This window comes from Labeo rohita, chromosome 2, assembly GCF_022985175.1.
Source record: "Labeo rohita strain BAU-BD-2019 chromosome 2, IGBB_LRoh.1.0, whole genome shotgun sequence".
NCBI classification, from domain to species: Eukaryota; Metazoa; Chordata; class Actinopteri; order Cypriniformes; family Cyprinidae; genus Labeo; species Labeo rohita.
Genome location: NC_066870.1, coordinates 9,075,387 through 9,095,989, shown reverse-complemented (window position 1 = coordinate 9,095,989; position 20,603 = coordinate 9,075,387). Strand labels below are relative to the sequence as shown.

Genomic DNA, 20,603 nt, shown 5'->3' with positions numbered 1-20,603 from the left:
GCTGGGTGTCCACCTTAGACAGAATTACAACATTTCTTATAAATTTTAAAATATGATATTAATCATGTGATATTAGTGTTAATACTGTATAGCTATATGGAATTATTATGAGATCACCCGAGACTCACTTGACGTTTGTAAGGTTTAATTATTTACGTAAGCACATCTGATGGTGCAGCTTTCTTAAACAAACACTGAAAAACTTCTTGCACTTCTTTCTAGACTGACACTTGATTTATTCTCTAACTAGACTGGAGGTGCTACAAGACCATATTATCAACTGTTTACTTAAAATTGTTTAGTAAATAAATGTTGTTAGTATTGAATGTGCCTGTTTTATTGCAGAAGGTGGTTTATTTGTGCTATATGGGAGTTAAAGAGGTCAAATGCTGTGCTGCATTATTGAGTGTTTCTGCTTGTCTGTTTTATTTAGGTCATTATTGATGATGATCAATCTGCCTGATAGTTTGTGAGTGAGCCTCTGTCACACTCCTTTCCTTCATGCAGGGTTTAGAAGTCAACTACCAGACAAGACCATTACTGGAACCTCATTCTACAGGCCAGGTAAGATAATAGCATAATATTATAATAATGACATTTCTTTTTGAATAAAATGCAATAAAATACAGAAAAAAAAAAAGTTATTTATTATTAAACCAATTAAATTATGACATTTACAAGTATGATCAAGCCTTATTGTTTCAGTTGTAATACTGTTAAACACTTATACATTACTGTTCAAATGTTGTTGTTTTTTTCCTTTTAAAACCTTTTAAAATAAGTTGCTTTTGCTCAAATAGTGAAATATAATTACAATTTAAAATAGCTGTTTTGTTTATAAGCATATTTTAAAATGATGGCAAAGCTGAATTTTCATCAGCCATTACTCCAGTTTTCAGTGCCACGTGATCCTTCAGAAATTATTCTAAATTATTATTAATCATCAATGTTAAAAAAAGTGCTGGTTAATATTTTTTTATGGAAACAGTTTCTTTTTCATAATTCTCTGATGAATAAAATGTTCAAAATAACAGTATTTATTTGAAATATTAATCTTTTGTGACATGTTTTGACTGTCACTTTTGATCAATGCCTTTGCAGATTAAAAATATTAATGCTTGTGTATGACAATGAAGTACACCACTAAAAAGCTTGAGGGGAAATATTTACCACTAGGTGGAAGCATTCCCATATGTGATACCCCTTAAAATTGCACAATTAAATTTATGTTTAGTTTTTTTTATATATATATATATATATATTTGAATTAACGTAATACGTCTATCAATAAAATAATTGTAATTAAATATTAATTACATATTCCATTTTTTTCCTGCATAATCAGGGCCTTTATCTGCTGGCTTTCTGTATATCATCACCAAACCACGGGAATAATGATAAACTCATCATCTGGACCAGGAGGTGAGCAGGATGGTTAAGGGTCATAAATACATTTTGATGCTTGCAAATACTTTGGCTTCAGGCTTGAGTCTGTTGGATGTGATTACTTTATGGCTTTGTTTCACAGCTGTTATGGAAGATTCATTGAAGCAGTTTCATATTTTATGTCTAATCTAAAAGCCTAGTTTTTATGTCTAAGTTTCAAGCCTAGTGCACCTCTCCTAAAATTAAGGTTAATTATAAGATCTGTAAAAACTTATAATGTCTATATATGTCTATATCTTATAATGTCTAACTTTTATATTTGTATCTGCATTTAAGCATCCCCTTTTAGTTTCAATACAGAGGGTGACAGCTGCAAATCCTAATTTATTGTCAGTAGAGGGCGATATGTGAATGAGATAAATCACAAATATCCTAAATGATCATGTCTTTTTGCTCTCTTAAAAAAAAAGAAAATGTACAGTATAAGAATGTAGATGAATATTTAGAGACTATTAGATTATTTATCATATTCCTTTCCTTTTTACTTTCAGGTGTGTGTAGGTTACTGGCGTCTTTGCTTTATAGGCTGGAGTCTCACATGGACACCTCAGAGGACAGGACTTTTCTACAGGACATGCTCATGGGCAATACTCTGCATCTGCTTATTAAGGTCAGACTTTATTTTAGCAGCAACCAGTATATGAGTGTTGTTAGCCCACTTTAGTGACTGCTGTTTGCCAGGGCTACAACTTGAATTGGGTGAAATTATTCAGATCAAGTTGTTGGTTTGACCATAAGAAGTTACACCTGCACATTTACACATTCATTCATTCATTCATTCACTGACTCTTTTATACATCCATGATTTCATTCATTCACAAATTTTTGCATTCACTGACTTAAGGCTGGAACACATGATTTTGCACAGATTTTTGCCCTAGTTTATCCTATCTGCCTGGTCTTATAATATCTTATAAAATTTATATTTATTTGAAAAGAATTATGATTATGAAAGCCTAAAGTAGTGTGACCCCTTTGCAATGTTAAAAAGAAAAAGTGATAAAAATGTCATTAGATTTATTTATTTTTTCTTTATTTATTTGTGTGTGTGTGTGTGTGTGTGTGTGTGTGTGTGTGTCTGGCAGCCCATTTTTTTAGATGTTCTAATTTTTTTCTTCCTTGCTTCCTTCCTTTCTTCCCTCCTTTATTGAGTGAACTTGTTTATTGAAATTGTTCAAACAAATTTGTTCATCTATTCACTTTCTTAACCCTCTGGTATTCCTTATTTAGGACCATGTTTTCCCTAGTTGCTTCAGAAGGTATTTTCAGACATAATTAATTTTAATTAGCATTTAAATATATATTATATTTAGACATTATCAAAGAAAACTAATTTGTTCTGTGTTTTCATTTCAAGTGGTTATTTTTGATTGCAAAGTTTTACAGTTTTACAACTGTGACTTTTTTAAAGATCATTTAGCATTTTTTGTCATGTCCACATTTTTTCTCATATATCAAGTACCACAAAAGTCACAATTCTGATGAGGTTCTGGGATGGAACAGCATGTAGAAATACACAAACAGTTTAGAGATACAAAGTCTCATTAGTTTAAAAAGATGTTTATGAAGGTCCAAAGTACTGTGAGCCCTTTGCAATGTTAAAAGGGAAAAAGCGATATGGCTTTCTATCATAAAACATGTCTTAGAAAATTTACATCAATATTATGTTTTCTGTGAAAGAGTGAGCACAATCATTTTCACATCGTTTTGAAGTAAATATTCTAGCCTACAAGAGTGATTACTTAAAAGCCTTGTTCATGACTATTCAGTATGAGTTTTATGGCCTTATTTCAGCTACATTTATTTTTCCAAAACTTACTAACCACGCATAATCTTTTTTTTTCTAAAAAAATGCAAACATGTACATCCATCTTGCTCACATATTATTGTAGCACTGTTTGTGCTGAATACAAAAAAATATATATGTTGGCCAGTAGTATGTTATAAGTAGCTGAAATAAACACAAATGTCAGGGCATGTCAAAACATCTAAAGACCCCCAAAATCACCTCAGACCCCAGAGGGTTAATGAACTTTAATGTTTTTGTTGTTGTTGTTGTTTGTTTGTTTGTGGCTGGGCAGCTCATTATTTCAGATTTCAGTTCATTCTCATTCATTTACATTAGGTTTGCATTTAAATGTAGTCATTTGTCAGACGCTTTTATCCAAAGCAACTTACAAATGAGGACAATAGAAGCAATCAAACCAATAAAAAGAAAACAAGGTACAATAGAAAAAGAATAGGGAATGCTAGTGTTATAAGATCAAGGTTTTTCAATAAATAAAAAGAAAACAAGCAGATTGAACAGAAATAGAATAGGTAGTGCTAGTGTTAGAGGGTCAAAAAAACAGCTGCTCGGATCAAGTTGGGCAGATCATTCCACTAGGAGGAAACAGTTAAGGCAAAAGTCAGTGAAAGTGATTTTGTGCCTCTTTGGGATAGCTCTATAATGTGCCATTCACCTGCAGGGAACATAAGTCTGAAGTAGTGAATTTAGACAAAATTTAGGTAGGCAAACAATAATGCCTTGAATTTTATGCAAGCAACTATTGGTAGCCTGTGCAAACTGATGAACAGAGGTTTAACATGCCGTCTTTTCAGCTCATTAAAAACTAATCTTGTAGCCACATTCTGGATTAGTTGCAGAGGTTTGATTGAACTGGCTGGAAGACCTGCCAAGAGAGCATTGCAGTAGTCCAGCCTGAACAGAACAAGAGCTTGAACAAGGAGTTGTGTAGCATGTTCTGAAAGAAAGAGCTTTATTTTTCTAGTTTTGTATAAGACAAATCTGCAAGACCAGGCACTTCTAACAATGTGGTCTGTGAAACTCAGCTGATCATCAATCACAACTTCAAGGTTCCAGGCTGTCCTGGAAGGTGTTATGGTTGATGCGCCTAGCTGGATGGAGAAATTGTGATGAAGTGATGGGTTGGCCTAAACCACAAGCAGTTCTGTCTTGGCAAGGTTGAGTTGAAGGTGATGGCTCTTCATCCAGCAAGACGTGTCAGCTATCGTCAGATCATCAGGATGGAATGAGAGGTAGAGTTGAGCATCAGCATAGCAGTGATATAGAAAGCCATGTTTCTGAATGACAGGACCTAGTGATTCCATGTAGATGGAGAACAGAAGTTGTCCAAGAACTGAGTCCTGAGGCATCCTAGTAGCTAGATGTTGCAATTTGGACACCTCACCCCTCCAAGATACCTTGAAGGGTCTATCTGAGAGGTAAGACTCGAACCACTGGAAGGCGGTTTCTGAAATGCCCTTGCCATGAAGATTTGGAAGAGCTCTTGCAAGTCATAGGGCTTCAACATCCAAGAGCAGGGCAGTCTTGGTTTGTGAGTATTAGTAACAGTAGGGATTTAGAAACACATAGTAAAGATCAGTCATAAAAACTGAAACAGAAGTGAAACAAGCTGTAATTGAATTCAGCAGGACGCTTTACTGTTTAACACAACAAAGGGCCAAGCCAAAGCACAGAACTGACATGGCATGCTATACAGTATGAGACCAAACTTCCTTCTTAACTTCCTTCCTTCCTTCATTGAGTGAAGTTGTTCATCCATTTGTTCCACCCTCTGGTATTCCTCATTTAGATAGGGCTGTGCATTCCCTAGTTGCATCTAAAAGCATTTTCAGACATAATGAATTAATTTTATTAGGTTTTGCATTTGGATATACAGTATATTTAGATATTGTCGAAAACTGCAACAAAACAAATGTTCTGTATTTTTATTTTAAATGGTTATTTTTGACTGCAAAGATTACAAGTGTGACTATTTTTACAGACCATTTAGCATTTTTATGTCATGTCCACTTTTTCATATATCAAGTGCCAATGGGACATTGAAAACATACAGTTATTTAGTATAAAATTACCAAAGACCACCAGAGGGTTACTCATTCCCTTACTGACTCACTCTGTTTTAGTTATGAGTATCGGGCACACTTCAGGATGAAATCTTTTGAAAGCTGAGTTCTCCAAACACTGCAGTGAGTGAACACCCAGCATCATCATTTGCTGGCAGACGGGTCTAATGAATCCAGCACATGCTGTCTGTGACACAGAGAGAGGGGGAGGCGAGGAGGGAGGGAGGGAGGAGAGGTCGAAGGGGAAAGGACTGTGATAAAAGCCCAAACACAGCTCAGCTGGACTGCTGGGTGCTCTATTCCATGAGTCACGTGGAGCTGTTAAGTGTACAGTGCTCTTGCTGGATGTTGGTCTTTTAATGCTAGGAAAGAATCAGATTTTCCTATCAAGATTTTTTTCTTTACTTAGAGAAACTACACAACTGCTCAAAACAGTTTGAAAGGTATTTCTATCCTTAATACAAAAATACTTAAAATGTATGCCAAAAACTTAATAATGAACACATACATTAAATACAAATAGTATTTATGAAAGTCACGTTATATGTTTTATATTTATGAATATGAATCAATCAATTAATTAATCAGTATACACCACTGTTAAAAATGTTGGGGTCAGAAAATATATATATATATATATATTTTTTTTTTTTAAATAATGCTTTTAGTAAGCATTAAAGTGATCAGAAGTGACAGTAAAGACATTTACAACATCACAAATATAGTAATATAATAAAAAAAAAATCATTAAAAAAGTGAAAATTAATTTAAAAATCTAAACTAATGACTGATTACTAAAGCTGTCAACTACACAGGAAGCCCTATACTTGCACATTGTTGTAATATTAAAGGTTACAATTAACAACTATTCCACAGTAGTCCAAATTAATAAATTCAATTGCAATTTACAAACACACACACACACAAATGCAAACATGTAAATTGTACATAAGGCAGTTTTTACATTTAAATCTTGTAAATCTAATTATTAAATTATGTATGATCCGTTGTTGACATAATTATTTACACAGTTTCTGTCATAACTTGTGTTTATTACAAATTTACTTAAACATATGTCAAGTAAAAACATCACTGACAGGTAAAATACACTGATATATTTTATATATTCAACCCATTTATTTTGTATAGACATTTCATATAAATGCTGTACCTTCGAACACAGGTTTCAGTCAAATTAATGTAAAATGTAATGTATCACAGTTTCCACAAAATATGTACACATAATATTAAGCAGCTTATTATTTTCAATAATACTAATAAGAAGGAATGTTTCTCAAGTATCAAATCAGCATATTACAATGATTTTTGAAAGATCATGTGAAACTGAAGACTGGAGTAATGACTGCTGAAAATTCTGTTTTGCCATCAGAAAAAAAAATACTATACTTTATATTTTACTAAACTATATTTTTATTGTTTTATTTTTTTATTATATTTTTATTTTGTTTTTATTGTATTATTTGTGTCGAATAAATGCAGCCTTGGTGAACATAACACACTTCTTTTAGAAACATTAAAACATTTAGCTACACCCATACTTTTGAACAGTAGTGTATATCTGGGAAAGTGTATGTTTAATTTCCTGTAATTTAATAATCTTTTTTGCCTTTATAATAGTTAATTTTATGGAGAAAAAAAAAAATTATGAACAATTTTAAAAATACAAATATTCCATGTTGTTATAAATTAAAATGAGGTCATGAAAACATGTATTTAATAATTATATTTAAAAAAAAATCTAAAATAGACGCATGTGAAACCACAGAAGACTGCTGAAACTGCCTGAAACTTCACCCACACACACCTGTTAAGGGACCATTAAAAAGAAAAGTGTTCATTACATCAAGTATCTCAAGAGGCAAGCTATGAATGTATTTCATGTGCAGAACATTTCAGCGTGAGTCAGAAGTGTCTTCGACTGATATACCAATTCTCAAGAAGGTCCAACGAATGCCAGCGTCCATCTCAGTACCGAACACAAACATGCAACTAAAGGATTATACTAAGTATGCACAAAAATAATGTTTTTGCATTTTTTGACATATGACTGTAAAGGAAATCAGAGCTCTTTTTCTTTTGGAAAATAAGCAATTATACTGTCATTACAAACAAGAAGAAACCTTAAAAAGAAATGTACTATAAGAATCTGAAATTAATGGATGCTGTCTGAGTCAGAATCTCCATAAATTGTAGTTTTTGCATATCACTGGGTTCACATACTGGCAGTTCTCTTATTGTGGAAATAAATAATTCATTATATTTAATAATTATATTTAAACGTAAGTATTTTGATATTTTGGCATTTCTCTATAGAAGATGTGATATTTGGCATGTGGATTCACATTAAGAAACATTAAGAGACATTATGGGACAGCAAGTGTGTAAAGATGCTTTACGTGCAGTTTTGTGTTAACAGAAAATGTGGCCCCAAACCTACAAGCCAAAATGTGTCTGGTTTTAGTGTGTGACATCATCTTTTAAAAAATTGAAAATTGTTTTACTTAATACATCTGTTTTGAAACATGTTCGTCTTTATGAGCTCTGTTAGCTGTGTGAGGGCCATAAATAAATTACATCTTTCTTGGCTGATATTCTAATAGCTTTCCCATTGCCTACACCGTACAGTCCAGCCAGTGGATGGACAGACAGATAAACAATAAACACACAAAATTCCTTTGCCTTTCCTGACTCTTCAATGTCACTATGGATTTGACTGATATATTACACTTCGGTTACTTCTGATTGTCAGACTGTGTGATATCTATCTCACATAATACAGAGAAACATTTTGCTACTAGATGAATTTCAGGGGTGAAGGTCAACAGGGTGAGCGGTAACCCTCTGGGCATCGGACGGCAGTCTAATGCCACTTCTCCTCTTCTCACAGGTCTATGACAGGCTGCAGAAGTACAGAGCCCAGCGGCCTGCTCCACTGTTGGATAGCACACAGGGCCTGGCTCAGGACGTAAGTTCTCCTCTGGGGCATCTAGTGGTTTTTGTCTCCAGACCAGAGTGATCAGACAATCCAGCAGAGCTGGGACAGGATTCAGTTGCAGGACCTTTAGTCTGTTTAGTGTTGTCGGTTTGAAGTGTACTGGAAGGGATTACTTGTGAACACCCCAGTGTCACATAAATATATGTGCAGCTTTACAGACACTCATTTATTTATTGTATTTTTTTTTAAATCTGGCAGCTCCAATCTATATTCAAGGCCAAAATGGCATTTTTGTGTATAAATGCCCAGCATGACCCAATTTTCCCTAAACTCTATAAAACTGCAGTGTATAATTTCTGCACCACTAGCATGACAAATTGGAAATTAATTAAAAAATAATTATTGTTTCAAACAAGCTTCCCAAACAACCCTATCATCTGCATTGGTCGAATAAATAAATAGTCCTGTCCTAAATTCACACCATTGGTTAAGCCCCTATTGCAGTGTCAACTGGAATTAAGGAAAGATTTGAGAAAAAGCTTAGATTTAACTATAGATTATTTGTTATATATAATTTATAATATTATATGCTATATATGTATGTACTATTTGTTTACTTTGATCAAATATTGCATTTGGACAGCTACAGAAAGAAACTAGTACCCACAACAACATCTCCTTGTTATCTCCAGTGATCTCCAACATTAACTCCAGCAATCTCTAGTGTTAACTCCAACGATCTCTTACATCTCCATAAGTGCTCCCATGTGTATCTACTTGTTTCTTCTGTAGGGTGACCAGACGCGCCACTTCCTGGGGACACGTTCAGCACAGGATCTCTAAATTGCCTAAAATAACCAGGTGTTGGCTGATTGATCGTTGTACGACATCAAATATAGAGAGCACAGACCAGAGCTATAGAGAGCAGAGCAGACGCTCCATGCTTTTGAATCATTCTTGCTGTACTTTGCTGTCATACAATGATCGATCGGCACAGCGCAAACAACCAACGTGGAAGGTGGCACGTCTGGTCTTACCCTACTCTTCTGCTCCACTGTGTAGTGTGCTGCTCTGATATTCTGCAAAAGACATCGTCATTAGTATTGCTACTCTATCTCTGCAATATCTCATCTGCAGATTTACTTAGCTGTCAATATTGTTCAGCTATGCAATAAGTACCTGCAGTTGGGTTCCTGAAGTCTTGTCTACAGCATTTGGTGTTCTGTGACAGAAGTCCAGACCACAACTCACTATGAACTGTGCAGGGACTACACACCCTGATTCATTTTAATAAGGAACTCTCCAGTGGGCAGAAATGATATGGAGTAAAGCTGGTTCTGCCACTCAGTCACTTCAGAACCTCATATCCCATTTACATGAGGTTTTTGGACATCCTCTTGGTGATACTTCAGTCAGTGAGCAACTCTCAATTACATAAAGGAAAAACTTAAATCATAAATTATGCTTTAAAATTCCAGACCCTCACATTTGTCAGTGGCAACATTGTTGGCAACATACCGACAAGGACTCAAACTAGTGTTGCGGCTGCAACTCGCTGCTTACAGTGACTCCATCAGGCTTGTAAGATTCATTGCTGTCCATTCATGTGGCTCACAGAATTGCATTTACGATACACCTCACCTGCAATCCTCCCATTTCTATCACCAGCCAGCTTCTCCAGAACCACTAGTTTTGTCACTTGTTACAATCGCCACACCTCTGGGAAAATCTGTGAATCTTCATAAAGGATCCTCTCAATAATAAGAAAACCTCTGGGTCATGGCACTATCCAGTACTGTGTGGGTTCAGTAAGGCTGCTTGCACATGGACAACATCTTGGGGTACCCATGGATCGCTAAACATTCACCCATAGTATCCTGGTCAATAGGACACATGCTGAAGTGGAGTTCTCAGTGTTTCATTGATTGCTTTCCATCACTTACTCCATCCAAGTCTCCGGTGCTGGAAGTCAATTCCACCTCCATCGAAAGCCTGATCGAACAATAGCCTGTCAAGGCTCCTTACTGTTCTTTTCAGTTCAAGGGAGTCTTCTGTCCTAAGCAAGCCTCCCAATTGAACTGTTACCCGGTGAACCAGTGCCTAGAGAAAAGATTTATCCACTGTCATTCCTGAACAGAAGGCCATGGAATAGTATGTGGAAAAAGCACTACATCAGGGCTACATTCATCCATCAACATCTCCTTCTTTCTTATTTGTGGTGAAAAAGGATGGAGGCTTTCCCTCATCCCGGCTGCTTTGGAATCTTTATGATGGTTGACCTTTGCAGCACATTCAGCCTCATTCAGATAATGAATTTAATTGGAAAATAGCTTTCGTAGCCACTACAAGATGCATGCTGCATCATGCCATATGGCCTGGTCAACGCCCCCTCCATATTCCAAGGGTTCTTAAACTAGGTAATCCAGGAGTACCTCCATTGTTTTCTCCTGGAACAAAACTGACCATTGTCACCATGTCGCACTTGTGTTTGCCAAGCTGAGGGAGTACCTTTACTTCATAGCTGAAAAATGTACATTCCATTCCATTAAGTTCCTTGGATACCACCTTAGCCCTAAATGGATCAAAATGGATGAGGGAAGGTAGAGGCAGTACAATCCTAGCTCACTCCCACAACCTTGGTTTCTCAATTTAGACTGTTGATTCATTAATAAATACAGTATCTTGACTGCTCTGCTTACCTCCCTCCGTGGATCGAAGGATTGAAATCTCTGTCCCCAGAGGCCACCCACAGCTTCAAGTCCCTCTCTCATTCAAGTCCCTTCTCATCAGCTCCTCTTTTATCCACTCCTATTCCAACAAGCCTTTCATAGTAGAAGTAGATGCATCAACCTGCAGGTGTGGGTTTTGTCCTCTTTCAGCAGAAAGGGAAGACCTTCCAACTCCATGTGCTGTCTTCTCCAAAAAGCTTATCCCAGCAAAACAAAACAATGAAGTTGGAAACAGAGAACTCCTCGCTGTCAAAATGGCCCTAGAAGATTAGTGGCACAAGTTGGAGGAGGCCTATCATCCATTCCAGGTATACACATGCCACCCTAAACTTGAGGACATCTGTAAAGCGTCTTAACCCAAGACAAGCTAGATGTGCTCACATCTTCACGTGTTTCCAGTTCACCAACTCCCAGGGACAAAGTACAGCAAAGCAGACATCCTCTCCTTTCTCTTCTCAGAAATCATGGTCAGTCTTTTCCAGTGGTCATTGGACAATAGATTCACAGATGCTACCACCACCGAATCCACTCCGCAACAATGTCCTATCAACCACACCTAAGTTCTCCTCACTGTATCCACTCAGTACTCTGTAGGCACTGGTCACCCAAGAATAATCAGCATTGGCCAGTGCGACATGGTAACAATGGTCAGTCTTGTTCCAGAAGTACACACTGTATGTTGTTGATGTAAACCAGGACAATGGTTTTTCAGAGGTTAGGCTAGGCCCCTTACATTCAGTGATGGCAAAATCTTACTGCTTCACCATACAAAGATATTTCGGACAGTGTTATCCTTTCAACTTTGTGGTAAGAGTTTAGGGAAGGGCCTTTTCTATTACAGCCTGACTGTGCCCCAATGTACTAAGCAAGATTCATAAAGAGTTTGGTATGGAGAAACTTGACTGGCCCGCACAGAGCCCTGACCTCAACCCCATCAAACAACTTTGGGATGAACTGGAATGGAGACTTTGAGCCAGGCCTTCTCATCCGGCATCATTACCTGACCTCACAAATGCTTTGGATGAAAGAGCAAAAATTACCACAAAATCTTGTGGAAAGCCTTTCCAGAAGAGAAGAACTCTTATAGCTGATAAGTGAAGTCCATATACTTTATATATATTATTACAATTCGAATAGTGGAGTTAACCTGTGGCAAATTCAATTGAATGAGTATGATTTGAAAAGGCACAGACCTCTCAATAAAAGGTCTAACAGCTGAAAATGCATATCAGAGAAAAAACCATGCCATGATGTAAAAAAAAAAAAAAAAAAACTGCCTGTAGAGCTCAGAGACAGGATTGTGTCAAGCCATAGATCTGGGAAAGAGTTCAGAAGAAATTTGCTGCATTGAAGGTTCACAAAAGTATGTAGCGTCCATTATCCTTAATGGAAAAAGTTTGCAACAACCAGGACCCTTCCTAGAGCTGGCTCCCTGGCCAAACTGAGCAATCAATGGAGAAAGACCTTGGTTAGAGTGGTGACCAAGAAGCGAATGGTCACTCTTGGTGAGTGGAGATGGGAGGAACTTACAGAAGAACAAACATCACTGCAACACTACACCAATCTGGGATTTATGATTGTGTGGTCAGACTCAATCCTCTCCTCAGTGAAGACACAAGAAAATCCACTTGAAATTTGCAAAAAAAAGCACCTAAAAGACTTTTAGACTGTGAGAAACAAGATTCTCTGCTCTGATGAACCTCATTTCTAAGCATCATGTATGGAGGAAAGCAGGCACTTCTCATCACCATCCCAACAATAAAGTATGGTTGTGGCAGCCTCATGCTGTGGGGGTGTTTTTCAGACTGGTGAACTTGGCAGAGAAGAAGAAAAGCTCAATTTAGCAAAATATAAAAATAGTCTTAATAGTCTAGAGCATTCAGAACCTCAGACTAGGCAGAAGGTTTACCCTCCGACAGGACAATGACTCTAAGCTCCTATCACACAAGGCAAGAGTGCCTTATGGACATCTCCATGAATGTTCCTGAGTGAGGCAGCGAGAGCCAGGGCGTAAACTCAGTCAAACATTATGCTTTCAAAAAAAAAAAATTCTTTCACAAGGCACTGTATATACAGTACATATATACATACATACAAACAAACAAACAAACAAATAAAATTCCTGAAAAAATGGGGGCAGGGGAAGGATTTCAAATGTGTGTGTGCGTGTTTTCCCATTTATTTATTTGTTTGTTTGTTTTTGAAAGTCTCTTATGCTTCCCAAGGCTGCATGTATAATTAAAAATACTTTAAAAAAAAATTAAATAAAATAATAATATTGAAAATTATTCTTACAATTTGAAATAAATATTTTTGATTTGAAAATGATTTTTGATTAAAACGGATCCCCCCACCCCCCACTGATAACAAAGCTGAATTTTCAGCAGTCATTATTTCAGGTATATGTGTCACATGATAATTCAGACATTATTCTGATATCCGGATTTGGTGCTCAAGAAACATTTCTTCTTATTATAAATGCTAAATTATTATATTATAAATTATTATATAAATTATTTTTTTCTGCTTAATTGTGTTATTATTTTTATCTTTATGTTCTTTCTTTCTTTCTAAAAAAATATTTTACAGTAAACACTTTTGTAATGTTACAAAAGAGTTATATTTCAAATAAATTATTAGCTATTCTTTTGCACTTTCTATTTATCAAGGAATCCTGAAAAAAAAAATCATGGTTTTTACAAAACTTTTAAGAAGCAAAAAACTGTTTTCAACATTGCTAATAATAATGTGAAATGTTTCTTGAGTAATGTTTCTTGTTTCTGAAAGATCATGTGACACTGAAGACTGTAATGACTGAAAATGACACAAGAATAAATTACATGTTAAAATATATTAAAATAGAAAACTTATATAAATTATAATATTAATTATAAGTTTGGTAAGCAGAACTACTGACTGAAAAAGTTGTTAATAAATGTTTCTCTTTTTGCTGAGTATTTTAAATCACAAAAACAGTTGGATTACACTTCTTTCTTTCCTCATTACAGTTATCTCCCTTCAAGAGTATTCACATTTCTTCAACTAAAGATTTTCCTCTTCCTTGCACATCTTGCAAAAACAATCATCTCTGTCTTTATCAACTCAGTTCTGCAGAGACTCTTAAAACAAAGATTATCTCCAGCTTTTGACGGTGCACGCTGTATTTCATTAAGGCAAGGAGCAGTTTTAAAGTGATATCACTTTCCATCTTCTCTCAGACTGAAAACGAGCAGGACATTTTGGAGCATTAAGCCATTAAAAGTGTTTTCCTTACGTCGCAGCTCAGTGTAAAATTTCAGTTTTGGAGATTTAATGTATGCTTAATGTCGGGTCAGGTGTCACTCACAACCGCATTCAGTCTAGTTGGTTGTTGCTTGGCTGAACCACAACAGAAACAGCTATTTCTCCAGGGCTTCTGGTACTGTGGCTTTTTGACCTGCTATGCAAACATTCACATAATATTGTCAAGTGGGCTGGGATAGATTGAACCAGACCTCTGAGCATTGCCAAAGCAAACTGGCACCAGATCAGTTCATGATACCTGGAGCATAAACTAAGCCAAATGGGATGGTCAGAGACTCTTGCCTGTTATACCATATCATTTAGACATTATTAAATGTTTCATGCTTCTTATTTTTCATTCCAGTTGGCAAAAGAGCTGCACGGTGAAGTCGCCAGCCCAGAGACAACAGAGTTGTTATACCTGCTCTCCAAACCTCATGTACAGGTGAGAAAAGAACGCACATTTAGGTCAAGATTTAGTGACAGTCACAAGAAAGGCATAGGATCGACATAAAGATTTGACTGAAAACAGAAGCAAACAAAAGAATTCCTGCTTTTATGGTGGGCTGGTGTCAATAGACAAAGTACATGAATAGTATTAGGCGGAAATTTCATTCAAATGATAAGTATTTCTCAAATACTCATCACTTGGTGTCATGTTAATACTATTTTCTTGAGTTGTGTGTTGTATACAGTTGATAAAATATGGAAAATATACTTTACTCTCTGAATCCAAGCATGAACTGGATATGAAAAGAACAAAAGAAAATAATTCATCTTTAGGCCTGTTAAAAACCAGACCCACACATTAAGTTTATAGAGTTCAGGAGTTGCACTTATGAGGGCTTTGACAGCTTTATTTGTGATTGGTCTAATGATATGTTGCTTCTTGGATCGTATGTTTGGCTCTCACATTTTATGAAGTAGCACTGGGTTGCCTCAGAAAGGTGATATTCAATGTGGAAAGATTCTTTATCAAGCAAAGTGTGAAGACCAGTCAGCAGTGCTGATTGTTGATTTACCTTCAGATTTTCTGAGAATATTTTACCATTTATATATACACTATACACTCTCAGAAATAAAGGTACAAAAGCTGTCACTGGGGCAGTCCCTTTTCAAAAGGTACACTTTTGTAACTTTCAGTTATTAATATGTACTTTTAAAATGCTAATATGAACTCTTTAGGTACAAAAGTGTACCTTTTAAAAAGGTACCACCCCAGTGACAGCTTTTGTAGTGTAACCGTTCAAAAGATTGGGGTCAGTAAAATTTTCAATTTTTTTTTTTTTTTGGAAGTCACTTATGCTCACAAAGGCTGCATTTATTTGTTCAAAAATTTAGCTGAAAGAGTACTGTTGTAATATAGGAATATCATTTAAATAACTTTTATATTTTAATATATTTTTAAAAATGTAAATCTGAATTTTCAGCATCAATTACCAGTGTTGGGGAAAGTTACTTTTAAAAGTAATGTATTAACAATATTGTTACTTCCTAAAAAAGTAACTAATTACATTATTTCGTTACTTTTTATGAAAAGTTTTGCATTACTTTTGCGTTACGTTTTACATCTGGACAGGGCTTGTTTGTTTTTAATATAAAAAGTTCGATTTTTAGCAAATGTAAAAGCCCTTTCACACCAAAAAGTGAAATAAATAAGCCTAAGGCTGAAGGAAAAGTAAATGCACATCTGTACAGTAGAACTGTATCTGATTACATAACTTGCGTTACTTGTAATGCGCTACCCCCAACATTGTCAATTACCCCAGTCTTGATCCTTTGGAAATAAATCTAATATGTTGATTTGGTTCTTAAGAAACATTTTTATTTTATTTGCATTCTTATCTTATTAACATTATTACTGTTGAAAACAATTACTACTTAAAGTCACCATAAAATCTGATTAACAATCAAATGCTCAAACTCTTAATTTTTAATCTTTTTTTTTTTTTTAATTCATCTGCCCTTATAATGTTTAATCAAAATAACTTCTCTCAAAATAGATCTAAAATAACTTTAGATCAAAATAACGACATCTCTTCTCTTCTCTGATGATGTGTTCACTGGCTCGAATGAAGATAGCAAACAACAATGATCCAACAAACATATCAGTTCCTGATGGACCACATTAAATCCCTCCCTACGTTTTTTTTAAATTCAGGAATCGTATATACATATGGAAGAAGAGACACAACATCCGCTCAGTGTCGACTTCAATATTTTTGTGGAAAATGTGACACTTTTTTTTAGGATTCCTAAATGATTCTTCGATGTTCAAAAGAACAGCGTTTTATAAATGTCTTTTCTGTCTCGTTTGATCAGTTGTATCCTAGCTCAATAAAAATTTAATTTTCTTTTAATAATAATAATAATAAATCTTACTGACCCCAAACTTGTGAATGGAATTATAGTGGATAAATTAATCTTTATTGTTGCATGATTATATGTAATACTTGATTCTGACTGGTCAGTCATGTAATTCAGCTACTTTTGTATGACAACTAAAAAGGTTGCTAGACTCTAAAATATGATTTATTTTGACCCTGCATCTTTTTGCAAGGAACCCCTTTTTTCACACAAAAACACATTCATAATATAAATCTAAGAATAATTTAAACATATAAAGACAATAGTGACAAGTCAATATTTTTACAAGACAAGACTTTTTTTTCTTAATTTATTTAGTTATCTGCAAATCATTTATTTTGTAATCTGACATTGTAAAAAAAATAATAAAAATGACATAATCACAGTCAGTTTCATGGTTTCTTACCAAGCTTTAAATCGCAAAATTAGCAAAAAAATATAAATGAATAAATAAATACAACTAAGTGAATTTTTAGTCACATGCTTCTGTGCTAAGCTGTACTACAGTATTCACTTCTATATATTTTATATATTTTTCCATCACACATTATCCCTTAAAAATATAGCCAACCAAATTTCTAACCAGATTACCTCTATGTTTTCACTGTCCTTTTCAGGCTCTTCTCTCAGTGCATGACATGGTGTCTCAGAAAGAGTTTGACCCTCGATTGCCGCCTCTGCCCCCACTGCCCGATTACATTGAGAAAGAAGAAGATTCAATCAAGATTGTTCGCCTGGTTAAAAACCAGGAGCCTCTGGTGGGTGCCTCTGGATAACATGTATAAAAAACATAAGAAAATAGTCCATGTTGGTTAAAAGAGATTTGTAGAAGTATAAACTCAGCATTTAAGTCATTATGGACCATCACCATAAAAACAATCTAGGAGAGAGATCTGCTTTCAGCTTTAAATATAAAATGCATTGGTCTGCCTTGCAACGTCAAACTGTCAGATGCTTTCACAAACTAATTTCTGAAGGCTATTGTTCGAAAAGGTCATTCATAGATGAACTTTACATAAAGTTATTCTTCATGTTTAGATTAAGCTCATGGCCAGGAAATTGATTAGGAATCAATTGAAATCAACTGAAATCGATTACTTCTCTAAATTGTTTTTGATTGTAATCAACATAACACTAATAGGGCACGCATATTTAGAGGTAAGATTTAGATTATCATGCTAAAGAGTATCATAGTGCAACCTGGATCAGTTTTACCCTCAACTCTACCTCCAGAATCATATTTTCCATCTCTGAACAAAACCATCTGTAACATTTGTGATACTTAGATGAGATGCTTTAAATACAAATAGGAAACACTGTATAGTGCTCTGCAAATAAAATGCATGACTTCAGATTGAACCCTCTCAAACAAGATCTATCTTTTTATTGTGGTTTATCCTTCTCATTCTGACGCACAGTGTGGCTGTCTTCCCATTCATAATGCATAACTTGTAAAAAAAGTCCTTTCGTCTATAACATCTGGTGAATAATGCTAAAGAAGGCAGCCATTTGAATGGAGCTTTATGAATTCCAGAGAATGAACGGAAAGAGCATCATACTTTTTTGATATGACTAAAAGAGTCCTTCCATGCCATCCGCTCACTAAACTGGATTTTTTTTCCATCTGTTGTCTGTCATGATTGTAATTAGAATGGAATAGTCTATGATGAATTAATCAGAGAACAGTCAAATGCACAAAATTTGTAAGCAGTCTGTGGGAACAACAAGATGCAGAGTATCACTAAATATACTATACTGTTCAAAGTTTTTTTTTTTTTTTTAAGCTAGCAAGGACACATACAGCTTAAAATGACTGAAAAATGATTAAAGGTGACAGTGACAAAAAGGTAACAAAAACAAAATTTTTACATTGCTACAAAAAAGGAAATAAAAACATTTTTGAATGATACCTGGATCATGTTACACTAAAGACTGCAGTAAGGGCAGGAATTGTATCACAGGAATAAATTACTATTTTAAAATGTATTCTATTTTAACATATATTTTAGTTAATTAATTAATTTATTCATTCATTTATTTGTAGTAATAGTTCATAATCATAGGCGGAGTGTGCGTAAGGCTGGGGAAAGTTTAGCCTTCCCCTGGCCACAGGGACTTGGGCCAAAAAAATGCCACTAAATTGGACAAAAATGCCCCTGCACAAACAAATTAAATCTATTATGTTTGTGCTAACAAAGTGAAAATGAGCAGAAAGTGTCCATTGCGGAATTGAATTAAGATCTGCTCATGTTGCACCGTAATCCTTTTTAGGCGTTTTTACAGTGTTGCACATTATAACTAATCACACGCGATTCTATTGCGCTTAGGAATGCAATGGCCAGTCAGAGGCATTCATCGCTGAAAATCATCAGTTTTGTTGAGCGCGCGCAACTCTTGAATTCTCTCATCATAACAACAAAGCACAGATCTACTTACAATGTTAGTAAGAGATTCATTTCGTAGTGTAGGCAGCTTTAGTGATTATAACGAATGATTTTATTCAATTGTGATCATGTTAAATACAAATTTAGTCCCATTAAAAATATTTTATCAGCCTACATGACACCCATGTCTGGTTCTTTCCTAAAAAGACTAGTTTATGATCTATGTAGCCTTACACTGGAGTTGGTTCACCCTCAGCCTATGTTCATAATGTTACTATTTTTACTGTATTATTACTATAGTTGCTATCTTTTGGCTTGTTTCAGTGGTTTGGTGTAGAATACATTCAGTTTCTTGTTTCCCAATTTCTCTGCATAGTAATCTTCTACATGACATCTGATACTAGTGCACTGCTATCAACTCAGTATATACTCAGATACTGTACAAACAAAAGTGCCTGCATTTCCCGTCATCAGGGTTGGTCTGTGCTCGATGTTCCAGCAAAAATATTTGTGGTTTAAAGGGACTTCTGTAGTGATTCGGAACCTGGCAGATGGGGGTTACCTTACAAATAATGATCAGTGATGTTGCCATAGGGCTACATTAACCTTAAATCTGCTGTTCTCTCTTTGAGCAGGCTATTTTAAAGAAGCCCGGACCAGAGCCCAACTTTTTTCCGCACCATGGGTAGAGAGTTATAAACATTGGGCCATGGCTTTTCCATTTTCTATTTAAGAAGCATGAGAAGGAACTAAAAAGTTCTCCACAATCCGGAGAGATCTTTTTGTCCTCCTAATAGCCCTGCGATTAAGGACTACAGGCCATTTCGGCTTCTCCCGTGGTCGAGGAACTATGCAGGGCCCCCTAGCTCCTATATCAATGTAGCATCATGTACCTCATTGTCTGACTTGTTAAAGCTTGGCCTCCTGAAACCTAATCTAAGGGGCCTTTTAAGGACTGAAAGTTCACCATAGTTTGGACTAGAGTTTATTTTAGGAGCTTTGAAAGCTGTTAATATGTTTTGGAGGGTTTAACCTAAACAATATTAGTGGAGCTGTGGTATTGTGGCCACGATCAGTGTACTGATTGTCTTGGGAGATGATGTGTATGAAATTAAAATTCTGGTACATGAATAAAGCAGAAATTTTTCTATTCAAGTGATGTGAGATGGTGCTAATGGATATGGAATTGTAGCAAAACACAGATGTGTGTCTAATTCATCAATGTTAAATTTGATGTGTGTTTAGAGCCAATGAACCTGAAAGATTAATTTCATTGGCTGCTGATTTTTCCTTCAGACACTAAAAGAAAACGGATAAGATGTTTGACATATAATGTCAACAATCTCTGTGATTTAAACAAAAGCTTTTTTTTGTCCTAATTTGAGCTTTCATGAATAGGGTTTCCCTCATCAAGTTTGACTTTTTTTACCATGCTTTCATGCAACATTTAATACTCAGCTCTCACTGCATAACATGTTTAAAATTCCTGTGTTATTGTGATATTCACACCTGTATCACCCTCTCTAAAGATATTTCTGAGATTTCTACTTGGACTTAACCTGACACTTA

At 35.4% G+C, this 20,603-nt stretch overlaps 1 protein-coding gene across 1 annotated transcript in view; it reads left to right on the top strand.

Annotated features, from left to right (window-relative positions):
* mpp7b (MAGUK p55 scaffold protein 7b) overlaps nt 1-20,603 on the top strand; it is a 63,728-nt gene that overhangs the window by 1,737 nt on the left and 41,388 nt on the right. The window contains exons 2-7 of the mRNA XM_051128976.1: nt 434-564; nt 1,346-1,422; nt 1,938-2,056; nt 8,225-8,302; nt 14,648-14,728; nt 17,268-17,408. Coding sequence (XP_050984933.1) covers nt 1,395-1,422; nt 1,938-2,056; nt 8,225-8,302; nt 14,648-14,728; nt 17,268-17,408 — 447 coding nt within the window. The 5' untranslated portion in view covers nt 434-564; nt 1,346-1,394. The remainder of the gene's footprint in view (nt 1-433; nt 565-1,345; nt 1,423-1,937; nt 2,057-8,224; nt 8,303-14,647; nt 14,729-17,267; nt 17,409-20,603) is intronic.